Source organism: Chenopodium album, chromosome 17, assembly GCF_948465745.1.
Source record: "Chenopodium album chromosome 17, dcCheAlbu1.1, whole genome shotgun sequence".
Lineage (NCBI taxonomy): Eukaryota > Viridiplantae > Streptophyta > Magnoliopsida > Caryophyllales > Amaranthaceae > Chenopodium > Chenopodium album.
In genome coordinates, this window is record NC_137850.1 from 42635882 (window position 1) to 42656545 (window position 20664).

General features: G+C 33.9%; 1 protein-coding gene across 1 annotated transcript; it reads right to left on the bottom strand.

Moving 5' to 3' along the window:
* Window positions 1-18578: 18578 nt before the first annotated feature.
* On the bottom strand, window positions 18579-19853 carry LOC145589039 (uncharacterized). The gene has a single exon (XM_081645614.1). The coding sequence runs from the start codon at window positions 19851-19853 to the stop codon at window positions 18579-18581; it is 1275 nt and encodes a 424-aa protein (XP_081501740.1).
* Window positions 19854-20664: the final 811 nt, after the last annotated feature.

Consider the following 20664-nt stretch of genomic DNA (forward strand, 5'->3'; position numbering starts at 1 on the left):
ATTCCCAACAATCCTCCCCTCAGACCTAGGACCACAAACTCATGGCCTCCCCTCGAACGATAGCCCCAATTTGTTATTAGCCCGTCTTAGTACCGACGTTACTACCACGGGACCCGTCGCTTGATTACACAATCAACTATCACGGTTCGCTCTCGGCCACGCACATACCCACTTGATCCCCACGTTTTACAGGGTCCACCCAACCACGAACCACCACACACCGGATCATGCCCACACGCTCTGCTAACAAATTACAGGGCAACCACCACCAATCTCAAGGCAACCTCCGGACTACACAGCTGAACACACACAAGAGGAGTACAGGCGGGTCATTAGCGGGGCGAGTTAGTTGCGGTTCAAGGGAAACATTTAGTGGGTCAGGGTCAATGCAGGTCATTAATGGGCCATTGCCCACTTAATTTACATATATCTATTTCAAATAGTCTTTTGTCAAATGTGGCATATTAATGTCTTTGATAAGGCATCTAACAGATGGAAAAGTGTCTCAAATCCTTAAGGTTTGCTGCTCTGAAATCATAATATTGCTTGATTCATTGAAATTAGGAATGAAAATGTATTATCCGATTGGGCTCTTTGCATTTTCTTCAAGTAACAATAAAATCATCAATTCATGTATGAAAAATCAAGAATTCTAACCCCTAAAATCTCAACAAAATATAACGATGTGATTTCTAAAATAAAATTAAATAAGCAAACATTCCACTAGATTGTAAAATTTATATTCGATAATTTAGAAATGAAAAAAAAAAAACAAAAACAAAATCATCTTAACTTCGAAACTGCTTCAATGGCAGAGAGAAAACCGAGAATGACTTCAATGGAGGAGAGAGAGTAAGCGCTCGCTTCTATTGAAGCTGGTATTCAATTATGTAGGAGTATTATTTTCATTGTTCTTATTGGGTTGCCTATTAGATTTTCTTTTAATTATTGGGCTCTAATTGAAAATCCCATAAAAGCCTTATTAGATATAAACCTATTACAGCCCTGTACATTAAAATTAAAAAGGTCAAAAGTTCAAAACCCTTTAATTATAAGCCCGACCCTTTTGCCATTAGGTAGCCCTGTTCAATAACCAGGCCTAGTGTCAAGTGGAAAAAATGTGTCACCAAGCATTTCAGTTCTCTATTAAAAACCGATGCAATTTACTCTATTATGTCTGAGTTATTTCATGGGTTCTTAAAAATAATAAGACGCAACCAGTACAACTTCATAAATGCTTTCCACGAAGTCTTTTTACGCATAAAATGCCATAATTATGCAACCTAAATTGATTTATCCATGCAAGACAATGAGCTAGAAAACCGTACACTATGAAAGAAAAAGTATATTGATTGCATGCTCTCAGTGAGGCATAAATAATGTGTAGATTGAGCTACTAAATTCATAAATTTATTTGCGTCCACAAGATAATTATAAAAATGCAAATCGAGAAAGAAAATGCTTGCAAAGGATGTCACTTAATAATGTCAAAATTAAAGTTAAGTATGTGTAAGTTGTGTTATCTCTTCATCAATAACAACTCCAACACGTCTATCACTCCTCATCGGCGGTACTCCTTATCTGTGACACTTTTAAGTAAAGCACACCAACGAGCCAGTAGACAAATCAACAAAGCAATTTGACCTTAAAATCTTCAATAATCCCATCTAATAACATTTAATTTAGGTAATTCTTCAATAATGCCATCTAATAACATTCAATAATTGCTAGCATCAAATTCAAACTTACAATCAAATTACAATAAAATTTTTCAATATTCTCATCTAATAATAACATACAATAATCCCATCACGTAATTAATGCGTGGATTGAGGTAGTAAATTCTCGCATTTATTTGCTTCTCTTAGAGAATGATAAAATTGAAATGAGTATAACTCGTAATAATGTGTGGATTGTGTTGTAGAATTTACGACTGTAGCATTGTTAATAGATGTGCTGATTATGAAAATATAGATAACGCCATGAATTGGTAATTAATGTGTCGACCTAGTTACAAATTGAATTTTTGACTATGTTTTTTTTTTCTAAGACATGAATAATGCAAATGCAAAAATGAAATATGTGTAGAATGAGCCACAAATTAGCTGCCCTACTTTCCTTCCCAAAATAATGATATATAAAAGTGCAAATTACACGAAGAATTAAAAGATTTGCAAATTGTGAAAATAAATGGATTCTCGACAGTGTCAGAAAGAAAATATTTTTTTAAAATAAGTTATGAGATCTATAGTTGTATTGCTTATCTAAGATTTTATTATAGCCGCATGGTACAAAAGAAAATTGAAAATGCCCTTACTTGTGTCATAAGGTTTTGAAGATTTTGGAAAGATCATAGGTGATGGAATAGAACAAAGTGGTGAGGAAAGTAAGGACAATGAACTATCCTCTTAATTACAAATTCTAAAATTGATTTGTCTCCACTTCTACAAAGGGCAAAGTTCTAAAATTGGCTGGTCATGAGAAGAATATCAAAAAGAATATTTATTGCATGCTTTCAACAGTGGATGAATTTTTTCCTTTATTGTACGTAATAAAAGTGTACATTATGTAAAGAAAAGGATATTTGTTGCATGTTCTCAACAGTGGATGCCTTTTTTATAGCCACAATGAGATGTTTTCAAGTGTTAACCAATACTTGGTTCAATCTTGGTTAATATCATGAGTGGTTGAGATAGAATGTGTACTGTTAATAATAAATGACAAAGATCAAAAGTATATATTTACTATGACTACAGTTTTATTATAGCTATTGTAAAATTGTCCCCCGATCCAACCGTACTTCTGCATAGATTGTGCAATTAAATTTGCGCATTTATTAAAAAAAAATGATAAAAATGCAAATTGAGAAAGAAAACGGATGACACTTTTATTAATGTCAAATTTAGAGGTAAGAATGCGTAGATTGTATTATAGAACTTGCAACTGTATTTATCTTGCTAAAACATTGCTAATAAAAGTGCGAATTGTGAAAATAGATACTACTCTGATCTCAATAATGTCAAGAGGTGAATATTGTGTTGGCCAAGCTAAAATTTTATGACTATATTGTATTTTAAGACACGGATAATGCATCAGCTCAATAGTGCAAAGACGTAAATGCTTTGTAGCATGACTCATAATAAAAGTATCTTCCATGTTCACCTCTCTACAATAAATTGTGAATTAGATATCGCTTATTAAACAGTGCCAAAAAGTTAGTAAAATGTAGCATAAGATATGGAATCACCAACTACTTACATTTGCCTCTCTTATACTATGATCAATGATAGAAAAAATTGTGAAAAGAAATGGATATTGCTCTCAGTAGTATCAGGAGGAAAATAATGTAGAATGACACACGTTACTCTCAACAGTATTAGGAGGAAACTAAGTTGGGACTAATATATGTGTTAGTCAAATCTATGAAATTGTTAACCATTTATTTCGAAAGAAAAACTTTATGAGAAGAGCATATATGCCAATAATCTAAGCATTCTACTAAATATCAATTAGAATGGTTTATTCAGTGTTCGGATACATATTAATCTACCAAGGGCAAAGAAGTTTGTTGATAGATGCATGTATAGCCGCTTTTAACTTATCCAAACATTAGTTTTGTCTAAGCAAGATGAGAAACATTGAAACTTTTGCTAACATAAGTACTAGAACTTATTTTTCAATTAATTTAACGCGACTAACCAAAGAAAGAGATAATCTCTATTACAAGGTAACATAGTTTTGTTTGGATTAAGACTAGCAAATACAAACCATAAAATTAGACTAAAATAGAGCCTAAAAGGCAACTAAATATTACAATGACACAAACAACACCATACATGCACTGATTAATTATTAATTAATTGGCTCTTAATTAAGTCCCTTTTAAACTTCATAATCTACTCTCATGGTCAATCAATCACATCAACTATCTGATCTTCATCCTTTCCCAACAAGCCCGACTAAAAAGGTGAAATGAGACTCTCAGAATAGCCAAAGGCCGCCCCTAAAAAATAGCGAAACAAGCTTCCTCGATCAACTGATTCCCAAACAACGGTACCTTCATCGATTGGTTCTAGGTTTTGCTCTTGCACATCTTCACCCTCTTCCTCTTGCCCTTGCTCTTGTTCTTCTCCTTCCTCTTGTTCTTGTTCTTGTTCTTCCTCTTCCTCTCCCGCTTCCTCTTCAGCCTCCTCTTGTTCTTGTTCTTCTATTTCCTCTTGTTCTTGTTCTTCTTCTTCCGCTTCCTCTCCCACTTCCTCTCCCACTTCCTCTTCAGCTTCCTCTTGTTCTTGTTCTTCTATTTCCTCTTGTTCTTGTTCTTCTTCTTCCGCTTCCTCTCCCACTTCCTCTTCAGCTTCCTCTTGTTCTTGTTCTTCTATTTCCTCTTGTTCTTGTTCTTCTTTTTCCGCTTCCTCTCCCACTTCCTCTTCAGCTTCCTCTTGTTCTTGTTCTTCTATTTCCTCTTGTTCTTGTTCTTCTACTTCCTCTTCCTCTCCTGCTTCCTCTTCCTCTTCAGCTTCCTCTTGTTCTTGTTCCTCTCCTTCCTCTTCCTCTTCCTCTTCCTCTCTCGCTTCCTCTTCCACTTCTTCATGTTCTTGTTCTTCTCCTTCCTCTACTTCTTCTCCTTCCTCTTCCTCTTCCTCTTCTGCTTCCTCTTGTTGTTCTCCTTCCCCTTCCCCTTCCCCTTCCCCTTCCCCTTCCCCTTCCTCTTCCTCTAATGATGATACCTTAAGTTCATGTAGCATAAGTTGTTGAGATTGATGCGATATCTTATTTACCAAAAACTTTCCTGTATCAAATAAATAAACAAAATTCTTTCCTATGTAGTTGAGATCAAAAACTTCATTCCATATAAATCTATCATCTTCCTCATCATCATTTTCAATCATCTTGCAAACTTAAAGAACCCTACCATCACCATCACCATCACCATCACCATTCTGAATTATACACAATGCCAAGCACCCTTGCATCCGAAATAATTTTGCAGTTGCGAATCCCTGAGGGATATTTACGAATGTTTTGAGGAATATCATATCATCATAAACTAAATCCAATCCAATTAGGAAGCTATGCCCATCTTCTATAATATCCGAAATCCAATAAATAGTATCATTAACAAACACCGGGGTTTCCCATCTATACATGCTAACACCTTTTTATAATGCTTTTTTCTCTGACGCCTTTTAGCCCATCTCCCAGTCTTTAAAGAAAACACAAGAGAAAGTAATGTTTTCTTATAAAACATCAAACACCCTATCTTATACTCATCAATAGACGATACATAACCAAATCCAACACACCTCACTTCATAATCCTCCGACCTACAGAAATGAGGGGCGGGACCCATAGTATCGCGGACCACATTAGTCATAGGGTTCCACACATAGATGCGCATGGTTTCCTCATTTAACATACACAATAGACCATTACAAGAACCCACCACACAAGTCTTTAGAGGTTTAAATAAATAAGTCGGATATTTATTCCTCAATTCAACAAACTCATTCAGATTGTAGTTTTCATCAAAGGATAAAAAATACTTATCTTCGCCTTCTGTATCACGATCATCCTGGACAATGAGAGATCGATCGTTCGAGGGGTACCACTGTTTTAAGTGCTCTTTGGTGAATTTAGTACTCGATATCATGGAAGACCATCCTTTGGAAATGCCTGCGAGGCGAATTAGAGGTTTCACCTCAAGTCTTATTAGGATGTTTTCCTCGATGAGATGATCCGGAAGAGGTGTGAATGTTGGTTCAAGCTTCAATTTCTTTGGCGATGAGGCGATCGTCATCTTTCAACGCTAGATCTAAAACTGGCCTGCAAAATCAAAACACCCAAAAAAAAAAATTAATTAAGTTTGAATTATAAAATTGGGGGTTTAGAATTGATTGAATTTTAGATGAAATTAGTGAAGAATTTGCGATTAGATTAGTACCTTAAGAGTAGTGGCGCATGTTAAGAGGGTTGATCGGATGAAAATTGAGAATGCTGAATTTGAGGATTGAGTGCAAGGTTTAGGGTGGCGGCTTGTAATGAAAATGACAGTGAAAGAGGAAAGAGAAAGACTATTTATATTTTGATGTTGTTTTTGGGATTAGGGTAGAATTAGGTCTTTGTCAAGGTCAAGGTCAAGTTTGTAGAGTAGACAGGACCTAAACGTCACTGCTGACGAAATTATAAAATGTTTATTTCCCTTCATTACTAAGGAATTGAATATATTAAAGAAATGGATATTTCCCTTCCAAAAAATAAAAAATGTATATTACGCACAACAAACTCTAAAATTAAAATGAGTGGTGTGAAATGTGTGAATTAAAAAAATAAAAATAAAAATTGTATTGCTTCTTATAGGTTAATAATAAAACTGCTTTTTGTGAAAATAATTTAATAAAGCTCTCGATGGTGTCCGGAGGTAAATATTTTTTTTTTTAATTTTGTTGTAAAATCTGTGGTTGTATTGCTTTTCTTAGATTTTGATTAAACTGCATTGTATACTATTATGAAAGGAAACATACATCGTTCTAAAATGTGTCAAAATATAAATCTCGATCTATTAAATAAGCTAAGGGAAGGTTGTTGTGTTCCCTTAAAATGACCTTAAAAAAATAAAAAAAATAAAAAATAAATAAATAAAACCACTCTGTCTTTTATTATAATCACATAGCTTTCAAAAAATCAAATACTATAAAAATTTTCCAAAAAATATCATAACAAATCAATCCCCGGGCCAATCCATGAAATCATAAAATTCTAGTTACACCTTACTGCCATTAATAAATAAACGTCGAGACTTCTACTCGTTTTACATTATACGCGTCTATTGTAGCCATTTATATCCATTACCTAGTCTAAAGAAAAAAAAAACATAATAATTGATTTCACTATTAATAATGTCATAATTAAATGTAAGAATGTGTAGATTATGTTTTAAATTTTGCGGATTTATTCATTTTGCTAATATATTGTTAATAAAAGTGCGAGGTGTGAAAATAGGAAACCGCTATAAATAGTGTCACTAGGTAAATAATGTGTCGACCAAGCTACGAATATACGACTAATTTTTTTCCTAAAACATGTTTAATGCATGATCTCAATATTGCAAAGACGTAAATTGTGTTTAGAGTGAATAGTAAATTTAGCTACCAAATTTTCTTTTCCAAAATAATGATAAATAAAAGCGCAGATTGTACCGTGAAAGGAGTTGCTTATTGTGAAAATACATGGATTGCTCTCAATGATTATAAAAGGCAAATAATTGTTGGAATAAGTTAAGAAATTCAAAGTTGGTTTGCTTCTCGACGTGATGAAAGTGTACATATGAAAGGAAAAGAAAATCGATTGCATGTTCTGAATAGCGTCGATATGTAAATAATGCGTAGATTGAACTGTTAAATTCGCGCATTTAATTTGTTTGCATCAGAAAGATAATCCTGCAAAGCGAGAAAGGAAAAAAAATTGTTACTTTTAATAATCTCAAAATTAAAGATTTGAGTAATGTATATTTTTTCCTATAATTAGTGATAGTATTTACACCAAGAAACATTATTAATAAAAATGCAGATTGTGAAACCATATAAATCTATCAATAGTGTTTAGAGGGAATCGATGTGCCACCAAGTGTATATGAATTTATGACTATTTATTTCTAATACATGAAAGATGCATAATCTCAATATTCATAAATAAATTATCATCCATATTTCTCTCTCTAAAATAATAATAGTTAAAATCACATATTGTGTAATTTAAGGAATTGCATATTGCAAACCTAAATGGAATTTCCACTATGATGGGTTTTAGGCGAGTGTATGTATGAAATTGAGCGAATGCATTTGGGTGAAGTTTCATTTAACTCAAAATGCCAATCTATTGTCATTATTACTCTCAATTGTGTCATTTTTACTTTTATTTGGGTGAAATTGCTAACCTTTTACAAAACAAAATTTTCATAAAAGGAGTAGATATATACCAACGAGATAAGGTAGCTACTAGATATCAATAAAATACTTTAATTAGTTTTCGGACACATTCCAATATCTTGAGAGCAATGAAATCAATTGATAGATAAGTTACATATCTAAATTTACCTCTGTTTCACATCAAAAAATGAAATATCGATCATCATGGTGTTTCATCGACTAAACATTGTGAATCCTAATATCATCAATACTCGTCTTACTGCTATCGACAAACGTCGAGGTTTTTCCTTGATATATTAAACATCATTACATAATACATATTTATGTATCAAAGCCGTCTCATTACATAAACTAGTGTTCAAAGGATACACAATATGTAACGAATTCTGAAATAACATCATACACGCACTATCATATAATTATCAATAGACGATACATAACCAAATCTAACACGCTAACTAAATCTGCAACTAAATGTTTCAATCTAAAATCAATAGGTAGAGCGAACTATAATTACTAATTATGAAATTATAATGGTACAAAATAGTAGATTGATTGCTTAAGAATCTATATAATTATGACTTCTTGTGTATGTATGCCTTGATTGAAATTTATGCACATAACCTATTTATAGTTGAAGATGAATCTTGGAAAAAATGTCTTTCCTTCATCAATCTAGTAGCCATAATATTCTAAATTGTTCACGAACCATATATTCTAGTTGCTTCTAATGTCAAAAATTCTTTAGAACGATTAAGTAGATAATTCTAGAGGAAATTTAAACATGAATTAATCTTGCTTAATTTTTCTGTAAGTATCTAGAATATGTATAAATACTCCACCAAACAATGGGCCTATGAATTAAAATTTGGGCCACACCCAACATGTAGAATGACACATTCTCAATAGTATCAAGAATATAAATAATTAATCAAACAAAATAGGACTAATGTTCAACCTTAAAGGTTTTGATGATGATGTACTTAAACTAAAGCAAACTCAACTCATAAAGGTTTATAAGTGTTTAATTAGTACAGGTGAAGTTGACCTTGGAGGTGGAAGAGTAACTTAAGCTAAGAAAACATGAAGAGACCTTTGAAGAAAAGTCAAACAATATAGAAGAAGAGTTCTCTAACAAGAACTGAGTTCCTTAACAGGAATGTTCCCTAACAGGAACTTGGAGGATGCAAGCTGAAGACAGTAAGTTCTGGAAAAAACTTAGTCTGCGAAGTTCCAGTTGAAGACTGGAGCAAGAGTGACAGCAGAAACTTGGTCCTGGTCTGCGTGAAGCCCAAGTAATTCAAAATTACAGAAACGCGGCACATCAATATCAATTTAGTTAAGATTTTATCTTCTAGATTTATTGTTAAATATGTTAAGTAGATATGCACAAAACTTATTAGAAGCATGACAAGATAATTGGCAAATTTAATTAAACGGAAAAAGATAATAGATAGATTTTAAGAAAAGATTTTTGAGATAATTTATTTCTTAAAATCTGGTTTTAACAAAAGATATTATTATTTTTTCTATACCTTATCTTATCTTATTTTCCAAAAAGATTTTCTCTTAAAATATTTACATAAAAACTTTATTTTGTGATTTAGTTAAATTAACTTAATTATTTTTAGAAAAACCCTACTTGCTATATGAGCTAATCTTGTATAAACAGTAGAGATCACATTTTCATAAGTTTTTTGTGAGTTTTGCGTGAAGAAATCTCTAAGCTTAATTTGTGTAAGTTTGCCAAGCTTTTAATCTTGTCATAATTGTTTCGGGTTTCGTGCATTGCTTGTCTAACATATTCTAGATGTTATATTTTCTGTAATTGGTTGGGTTATTGGGTGTGTGTGTATGAAATTTATATTGCATACAGGTAAGATAGCTTTGAGTGTAAAAGTTGTGAGGTAGTACTGTGATAGTGCGAGTGAATTCAAGTGTAGCAGGTTCAATCTGGAACTTGTGAGTAAAGATATGTCATATAATAGGTTTGTAACTTGAGGTTTGCCCTATTATAGTGGATTGATTTTTATCTGGAAATCCCTTAGAAGGGTCGAGGTTTTACTTCCACTTGGGCCCTGGAAGGTTTCCTCGTAAAATCCTGTGTGCATTGCAAAGTTCCTTTATATTCTGTTTTATATTTTTCAAAAGTAGTCACTAGGAACTCAACTACAATCCCCCCCCCCCTCTTGTAGTGTTCGTTTCAACAAACAACTAGTATATGGGCTAATTACATATGTAAAATATTGTCAACCATTAATGAAACAAATAAATTCATAATGGTATTAAACAAGATGAAACCCATGCGATGCACAGTTTGTTTGTATTTTTTAAAACAAATATTGATTGTTTGTATGTAGGGCATGTTCACATTTACTGAACTGAGCTGAACTTAACTGAACTGATTGGAGCTGAACTGAACTGATTGGAGCTGAACTTAACTGAACTTAATTGAGCTGAAATGAATATTTTATGAGAGAGGAAAATTAGGAGCTGAACTGAATTGATTGGAGCTTAACTGAACTGAACTGAAATAAAGTAAATGTGAACAGGCCCGTACTATAATTTAATATTTTTATTTTAAAATAAATTGTTAATTTCCTCTAATTCGTTATGCATTTATCTAATTTCAAAAGATAATATTTTATATTTATGGAATTCATCAAATATATATATATTTTTTTAATATTGTTACAAATTTACCTTATTTAAAATATATAAATATTTTTAAAAATAAAATGTGGTGTCTTATCTTATTTAAAGATATGGCATACGGAGTAATAGATATATAAAACATATTTTATAACGGATATGGAAATTATATGAATCAAAATTATCTCGGTTTAGTGTATAAAAAGGTTATAATCCGTGCGATGCACGTTTTATATAAAATCTATTTATATAATTTTTATATTTAAAAAAAGGGTAAATATAAATAAGAACTATACACCTTGTACAAATATATTTGTAGTTTAAATAATTTAGATTTTCATTTTCATATCACCAAGTTATGATATAATATATATTTGTTCAATGTCACTTAACCTATGCCAAACTCTACTTTTGTTGTTGCCAGGTGGAATAATTCATTCAACCTCGGTCGGCTCTTCTTTCATCTGGTCCTCTCCTTGCTTTCAAATAGTTATCCCATTCCTGCGGCACATGTGGTACCTTAATACATATTTCAATGTAGGAGTCCAGTTATTAGTGCGCTATTTACAATTGTTTTATTCTTTAAGGATAAATTAATAGGCTGTAGTTTTAATGTAAAAACTAGTAATATTCAAAAATTGTTAAATAGGCTAGGGTAGCTCCACAAATAAAAAAATAAAAAAGAGAGAGAGAGAGAGAGTGAGACAGAGAGAGAGGGAGAGAGAGAGAGAGAGAGAGAGAGAGAGAGAGATGGCATCATTCATGCATTTAAACGGGAAAAAAATTATTATAAGTGTGACATGTGGACAGTGATGACGTCTGCAACGTTTTGGTTTAGCAGTAGTTAACAAATTTGTGTATAAATTATAGGTGACATTAGCTGGAAAAATGAAAGGAAAAAAAGATATAGGGTTAGGGAATTTTGAAGAGAAAAAATAGCACCATGAATGACACACCATGTCTGATTTAGTATTATGTATTGATTGATGCATGCCAATGAGCTAATCTATTTACTAAATATCAGTTTATTCAATGTTTAATTTGGATGCATGCAAATCTATTGAGGGCAAATGAAGTTAGTTGATAGATGTTCAGGTTTTAGCCATCTTTTTTAGTGCATCCAAACATAACCTCTTATCACAATAAGATTAATTAGAGTTGTCAATTCGGGTAAATGGGTCAGGTTTGGGTCGGGTAAGAGTGAGTCGGGTCAACTCGGGTCGGGTCAATTCAGATTAATTCCATAACCTATGCGGGTCGGGTTTAGGTTAGGTCATGCTTGAGTTGGGTCACATCGGGTCATACTTCTTATCGGCTTTAGGTCGAGTTTAGGTTGGGTTAATAACAGGTCGGGTTACATTCGGGTCGGGTGAACAATAGGTCGAGATTAATTAAGGTTTTCACAAGTTAAAACGGGTTAGGGTAATTCTCGGGTTCGAGTCGGGTTCGGTTCAAGTCAATAATTTACGGGTTAGAATCAGGTCGGGTCATTCTCGGGTTTGAGTTAGGTTCGGTTCAAGTCAATAATTTGCGGATTATAATCAGGTCGAGTCATTTTCAAGTCGGGTCATTCTCGGGTTCGAGTCGAGTTTGGTTCAAGTCAATATTCTGCACGTTATAATCAGGTTGGGTCATTTCCAAGTTAGGTCATTCTCGAATTCAAGTCCCTATGTTCAAGTCAATAATTTGCAGGTTACAATCAGGTCGGGTCATTTCTAAGTCAGGTCATATTCGGGTTTAATTAACAATAAATTGATAATTATCATTTTTATCAAGCTAATTATTTCCTTTGACTATAATATATAAGACAATATAATAGGGAACTATAGTCTATAATTTAGAGAGATAATTATCTCCTTTGACCATACAACAAATATATACTATATTTAACTCTTAAATTTGATCCGAGGATGATGCTCCTTTCTTTTGCTGGCCTGGACCGACTTGGTGTCCCTAGACAAAATACTTTGATCAACAATAATAAGGTGCTCTAAATTGCATTTAAGGTGATTTGAAATCGGGTCATGAACAATTTGGGTTGAATTTAGGTTAGGTTAATAACAAGTCGTGTTAATTTTGAGTCGGATTAGTAACAGATTGGGTTGAAATTTTGGGTCGGGTAAGTAATAGGTCTGGTAAAATTCGGGTCAGGTCAATAACAAGTCAGGTTGAACTTGGTTCAGGTCAATATTAAGTCAGGTTTATTTTGGGTCGGGTTTGTAACAGATTGGGTTAAATTCGGGTCGGGTTAGGAACGGGTCGGAATGAATTCAGGTCAGGTTAGTAACAAGTCGGGTTAAATTCGGGTATTGACGGGTTAAAACGGGTTAGAGTCAATTTCAGTTCAAGTCGGGTTCGTTGCAAATTAATTAAATTGGCCGTTGTAAACCGGTAAGATGGTGCAAATTGTAAACCGGTAAATTGGCCGTTTAACAGCAAATAGGATGGTTCCACACACCCCATTGGACTCCCGTAGGATATTAAGGACCATAATAAAAATTTCGGCAATTTTTATTTCCGAACAAAAAAAAAGTCAAAAAATTCCAAAATTGAAGGCTTAATATCCACGCTTTTTGAGAAATTTTGGAGGTTTCAGGGCCCGGTGTCAAAAATTCTTGAAATTCTATGGGAAATATATCGGGGTCATATTATGCCGTTTGGAACCATATATGATCATTATATATAAATGTTTGCAGTATGCTTGAGTTAAGGAAATTCGTGCAAGTTGTAAACCGGTAAATTGGCCGTTTAAAGTCAAATTGGATGGTTCCACTAACCCAATTGGACTCTCGGAGGATATTAGGGAGCATGGTAAACATTTCGGCAATTTTAATTTCCGGGCGAAAAAAAAAGTCAAAAAATTCCAAAATTGAAGACTAATATCAACGCTTTTTGAGAAATTTTAGAGGTCTCGGGGCCCGGTGTTGAAAAGTCTTGAAATTCGAGGGGATACATCACGGGGTCATATAATGTTGTTTGGAACCATATATGATTATTATTTGTTGTCATAAATGTTCGTGGTAGGCTTGAGTTAATGAAATCGGTGCAATTTGTAAATCGGTAAATTGGTCGTTTAAAGGCAAATTAGATGGTTCCACCCACCCAATGGGACTCTCGGACGGTATGAGGTATCATGTTAAACATTTTGGAAATTTTAATTTTCAGGCGAAAAAAGTCAAAAATTACAAAATTGAAGGCTAATATACACGTTTTTTGAGAAATTTTGGAGGATTCAGGGGCCGGTGTCGAAAAGTCTTGAAATTCTAGGGGATACATTTCGGGGTCATATAGTGTCGTTTGGAGCCATTTATGATCATTATATATTGTCATAAATTTTCGTGGTAGGCTTGATTTAATGAAATCGGTACAAGTTGTAAACCGGTAAATTGGCCGTTTAAAGGCAAATTGGATAGTTCGCACTACTACAAAATTTGGAAAAATGACCCCCAATAAAAGACCCAATATTTAACCAATAGGGTCTGTTTGATGTAAAAGATCCAATATTAATTATAACGGGTCTCTTATGTGTATTAAACAAAGAGAGTGAGAAATGAGAGACCAGTTATAAGTCCTAACGGGTCTCTTATTTTGTTAGGTCCCACACCTTTAATTAGAGAAGGGAATTGAAAGATCCGTTGACTAATATCACGGGTCTCTTAGCTTTGCTCTTACTCCTGGCCTCCTGCTAGTAGAATTGGAGTCCTGACCATTTCATTTTCATCATTACTTGGCATTCACCTATTCTCTCTCTACAAAACCTCCTCCCAAGCCCAACCCATAATTAAAACCCTCATCTTTTCCTTATGAATGCGCCGCCGTCAACTCTTCAGTTCCCTTCTCCATTGAATCAATACTCTGTCATTTTTCTCCATTAAATCGAAATACTACATTTATTCTAAGAATGGTAAAATGGGCTCTTTCTCTCCTCTTATACATGCTTGCTTTTTATCCTCTTTTTTTTCCCAAGTTTGAGAAAATCGCTATTTGCTAAGTTTCGATGACGGTTCAATAATAGATCTGCAAATTATGAAGAATTTTGTCTAATTTATGACTGAAATTCCGATTAAAATTAAGGTAATCGATCTATAAACTGATTTTTCAGTTTAAATTGTCTCTATATTTGTGGTTTGATTGTTATTAAACTTTTGAATTGTATTTTATATAAAGTTTCTTATCATTCATTCGTTTAAGAATTTTCTCAATTTAATTGAACAAATTTTATGAGTTGAATGTTATGAAAAGTACATACAATTTTAATTTTTTTTTGTATTTTTTATGAATTACATATGATGTGGCTCTTAATTACACCTTATATTCAATTTTGGTTATAGTCCTGTTTCGGGTCAGGTTTCCGGAGCTAATTGTTGTATTTTTTTGCTGGTGTTCTTCACCATTCAGTCTTATTATACTCAAGTGGGTAACTTACTAACTATGTTATAATTGTTTTGGATGTAGTATATTGTTTTGTTAGTGAATTTGTTTTGTTTTACTTCGTATATCAATTTCATTAATCAACATTAATTTGTCTTTTTTTTTTGTTTTGTCAGGGTTTGTATGATTTCGTCATAGTAAATTCTCAAACAGAGGAGATTGAAATGGAGTATTCAAACCTTGTTGTTGTATGGTGTTATTGTAATTGTAAAATTTCAGTAAATTCATAGTGTTGTTTTTTTTTTTTTTTTTTTTTTTTTTTTTTGCAAATTTATGTTGGATTTTATTGTATCTCACATCAATTTTAATTTGCTATTTTCTGTGCTCTTAAAGTGTAATTTACAATTTATAAATAATTTGCCAATTTATAAATAGAATTTTCAAAAATCAAATGAAAAACCTCCAAAATCGTACCAAATAAAAAACAAAAATATTATTATTTTTTTTAAAAAAAAACTAAGAGGACAAAGAGACCCGTTATTTGACATGGTAGGTCTATTCGGTACCACTTAACAGACCCCCTATCTCTAATACCAGGTTTCTTTTTCTTCAAACTTATTAAATTTATAACTCATGTAACAGACCTGACATCACTTACAACGGGTCTCTTTGTCATCAAAAACAGACCCCCACTAATGACGGGTCTCTTTACCAAACAGACCCCTGAGATAGAGACCCGTTGTGAGGCGGTCTATCAGGCATATTTCAACGGGTCTCTTTGCCAATTTTTGTAGTAGTGTCGACCCACCCAATTGGACTCCCGAAGGTTATTAGGGACCATGGTAAAAATTTCAGCACTTTTTATGTTCGGGCGAAAAAAAAGTCAAAAATTCCAAAATTAAAGGCTTATATACACGCTTTTTGAGAAATTTTGGAGGTTTTAGGGCAAGGTGTCGAAAAGCCTTGAGATTTTAGGGAATACATCTCGGGGTCATATCATGACGTTAGGAATCATATATGATCATTATATGCAGTCATAAATGTTCGTGGCAGGCTTGATTTAATGAAATCGGTGCAAGTAATAAACCGGTAAATAGGCCGTTTAAAGGCAAATTGGATGATTCAACCCACCCAATTGGACTCCCAAAGGGCATTAGGGACCATGGTAAATATTTCAGAAATTATTATTTTCGGGCGAAAAAAGTCTAAAAATTCCATAAATAAAGGCTAATATCCACGCTTTTTGATAAATTTTGTAGGTTTCGGGGCCTGGTATCGAAAAGCCTTGAGATTATAGGGAATACATCTCAGGGTCATATAATGTCGTTTGAAACCATATATGATCATTATTTGTTGTCATAAATGTTCGTGGTAGGCTTGAGTTAATGAAATCAGTGCAAGTTGTAAACCGGTAAATTGGTCGTTTAAAGGCAAATTGGATGGTTCTACCCACCCAATTGGACTCTCGGAGGATATTAGGGACCATGGTAAACATTTCGGCAATTTTTAATATCCGGACGAAAAAAAAAGTCAAAAAAATCCAAAATTGGAGACTAATATCCACGCTTTTTGAGAAATTTTGAATGTTTTGGGGCCCGGTGCTGAAAATCATTGAGATTTTAGAGGATACATCTCGGGGTCATATAATGCCGTTTGGAAACATATATGATCATTATATGTTGTCATAAATGTTCGTGGTAGGCTTGATTTAATGAAATCGGTGCAAGTTGTAAGCCGATAAATTGGTCATTTAAAGGCAAATTGGGTGGTTCCATCCAGCCAATTGGACTCCCGGAGGATATTAGGGACCATGGTAAACATTTCGGTAATTTTTTTTCCCAGGTGAAAAAATGTCAATAAATTCTAAAATTGAAGACTAATATTCACGCTTTTTGAGAAATTTTGGAGGTTTCGGGTAGAGTTGTCAATTCGGGTAAACGGGTCGGATTTGGGTTGGTAAGAGTGGATCAGGTCAACTCGGGTTGGGTCAATTCGGATTAATTCCATAACCTATGCGCGTCGGGTTTGGGTTGGGTCATGCTTTAGTAGGGTCACGTCGGGTCATCTTTCTTATCGGGTTAATAACAGGTCGGGTTACATTTGGGTCGGGTGAATAATAGGTCAGGTTTAATTCGGGTTTTCACGGGTTAAAACAGGTTAGGGTAATTCTCGGGTTCGAGTCAAGTCAATAATTTGCGGGTTATAATCAGGTCAGGTCATTCTCGGTTTTGAGTCGGATACTCGGAATCGGCTCAAGTATATAATTTGCGGGTTATAATCAGGTCGGGTCATTTTTAAGTCGGGTCATTCTCGGGTTCAAGTCGAGTTCGGTTCAAGTCAATAATTCACGGGTTATAATCAGGTTGAGTCATTTTCAAGTCGGGTCATTCTCGGCTTCAAGTCAGGTTATGTTCAAGTCAATAATTTGCAGGTTACAATCAGGTCGGGTCATTTCCAAGTCAGGTTATATTCGGGTTCAACTAAGTATAAATAGATAATTGTCATTTTTATCAAGCTAATTATTTCCTTTGACTATAATTGGCAATATACTAGGGAACCATAGTCAATAATTTAGGAAGATACTTATCTCCTTTGACCATACAACAAATATATACTATATTTAACTCTTAAATTTGAGGATGATACTTATCTCCTTTGACCATACAACAAATATATACTATATTTAACTCTTAAATTTGAGGATGATACTCCTTTCTTTTGCTGGCCTGGACCGACTTGATCTCCCTAGACAAAATGCTTTGATCAACAATAATAAGGTGGTCTAAATTGCATTTAAGGTGATTGGGTCAGGAACAATTTGGGTTGAATTTAGGTCGGGTAAAAAACAAGTCGTGTTGATTTTGAGTCGGGTTAATAACAGATCGGGTAGAATTTTTGGGTCAGGTTAGTAATAGGTCTGGTAAAATTCGGGTCGGGTCAATAACAAGTCGGTTTGAATTTGGGTCAGGTCAATATCAAGTCTGGTTGATTTCAGGTCGGGTTTGTAACAGGTTGGGTTAAATTCGGGTCGGGTTAAATTAAGGTCATGTTAGTAACAAGTCGGATTAATTTGGGGTTTTGACGAATTTGAACGGGTTTGGGTCAATTTCGGTTCAAGTTGTGTTCGGATCAGGTCAATAATTTACGGGTTACATTCGGGTCGGGTCATCTCCAGGTCAGTTCGGGTTCGGGTCTCATATACTCTAGTTAACTCGGGTCTATGGTTGTTTTCAGGTCGGGTTTGGGTCACCATTTTTTCGGATTCAGATGGGTCGGTTAATAATCGGGTTTGAGTCAGTATTTCGGTCAGGTCAACTTTTGACAGCTGTAAGATTAATAATAAATATATAAAATTCTCCAAAACATCATAGAAGTACTACAATCAATATTTCGATTAATCTTACGCGGCTAACCAAAACAAGATATAATCTCTACTACAAAGGTGGCATGACAATTCCTGTATTATGACTTAACAATAACAAAATACTGTAAAATTGGACTAAAAATGAGCCTAAAAAAGCAACTAATTATCACAATGACACAAACTAAACCACATACCAAATGATTATTTATTGGCTCTTATAATTAAGTCCCTTATGCTAATCAATATCAATTCTCACGGCCAATTAATCAGCCATCTTGATTGTCTTGCAACAAGTATGGATCAAAAGGCGTAAAAAGACTCTCGCAATAACCCAATGCATCCCCTGAAAAATAGCGACATAAGTCTCCTCGTTCTACTGATTCCCAAACAATGGTACCTTCATCGGGTTGTTCTTGTTCTTGTTCTTGTGATGATACTTGGCTAAGCTCGTGTAGCATAAGCCGAAGAAATTGAGAGGATAGAGATAAAGATAAAGATAACGATATGTTACTTACCAAACACTTTCCTGTCTCAAATAAATACACAAAATCCGCTCCAATATAAGTGAGAGATAATACTCTCTCCCATGAAGCCATTTCAACCGTATGACCATCATCAGCATCAGTTAACTTCATCAAAAAAACATTACAAACAGTCTTATTACCACCATTTCCAATCAAACACAATGCCAATCTCCCATTCATCTTAAATAATTTCGCGATTTCCCAATGTTCTCTGCGTACAAATGGGACAAACATCATACCCCCTGCTATCACATCCATCCCAAAGATTTCCTCTTCATCTCCTTCATTGGACATACGTTTCGGAGCCCAATAAATAGTATCGTCAACAAACACTTTACTACTATCAACAAACACCGAGGGATCCCCATATTTTTCCAACGTTTCATAATAGTCATCTAATAAAGCCCATTCGGTCAATAACCCGGTCTTAAAAGAAAACATAAGAGCATGTACCGAAATATTCTTATATAACATCAAACACCCTATCTTATAATCATGAATTAACGGTACATAATCAAACCCGACACACTTCATTTGATAATCATCTACCTTATCAAGAGCCACTGGACCATTAGTATCGCGACATTGGTTTGTCACGGGGTTCCAAACATATATGCGCATAGTTTGTTCATTAAACATTAACAATAGGCCATCACAATAATCAACGACACAAGTATTTAGAGGATTAAAACTACGCGGAAGATATTTCTCCTTCAATCCAACAAACTCAGTTAAATTGTAGTTTTCATCAAAGGATAAATAATACTTATCTTCTACAGTATTACGCTGCTCCTGAACAATGAGGGTTTGATCGTTCAAAGACGACTGGAATTCAAATTGTTGTTTTGCAAATTTACGACTTGATATCATGGAAAACCATCCTTTGGAAACGCATTTGAAGCGAATTAGAGGTTTTACCTTCAGTCTTATGAGGATGTTTTCCTGGATGAGATGATCCGGAAGAGTTTTGTGTGTCGGTTCGGATTTTGATTTCTGCGCTGATGTGTTGTTCATCATCTTGCAAAGCCGGATCAATAACTGGACTAGAAAAATGAAAAAACACAAAAAAAAAAAATCAAGGATTAATTAAGTTTAAATTATAAAATGGGGATTTTGAATTGATTAAATTTTAGATGAAATTAGTGAATAATTTGCGAGTAGATTAGTACCTGAAGAGTAGTGGCGCAGATTAAGTGGTTTGATCGGATGATAAATGAGAATGCTGAATTTGAGGTTTCAATGAAAGGGTTAGGGTGGCTGCTTGTAGTGAAAGTGACTGTGAAAGAGGAAAGAGAAAGACTATTTATATTTTTAGTCAATGGTCAAGTCAACCTTATTTTTGTTGTTGACTTGTTATTTTGGGATTAGGGTACAATTAGGTCAAGTTTGTAGAGCCTCATTGCTTATAAGAGTAATAAAATGGATATTGGCCATATTGCGCACAACAATGTTTGAATAATGCGGAGAAATAATTATGAAATCCTAAAAATAGTGTAGTGCACCCGGGTGCGCCAATCACGCGTTAATGAAATATAAGATTGTATCTTCTAAGATAATATTTGAACGGTATATTGTGAACAAAAATGGTATTGCTCTCAACAATGTCTGAAAGTAAATAATTTGTAAAATGATGCATTAAATCCGTGGTTGCATTTAATTTGTATACATGTACTGCTTGGGAATGATTCACGAAATTTACAACTTATTTTTCTCTTAATGAAAATATTGAAACCACGTATCACTATTAAATACGGTATTAAAATTTCATATCTAAACTAAGGTGCGGAGTAGTACTTATTAAATGTGCAATCTAGAAAATGATGAGTTG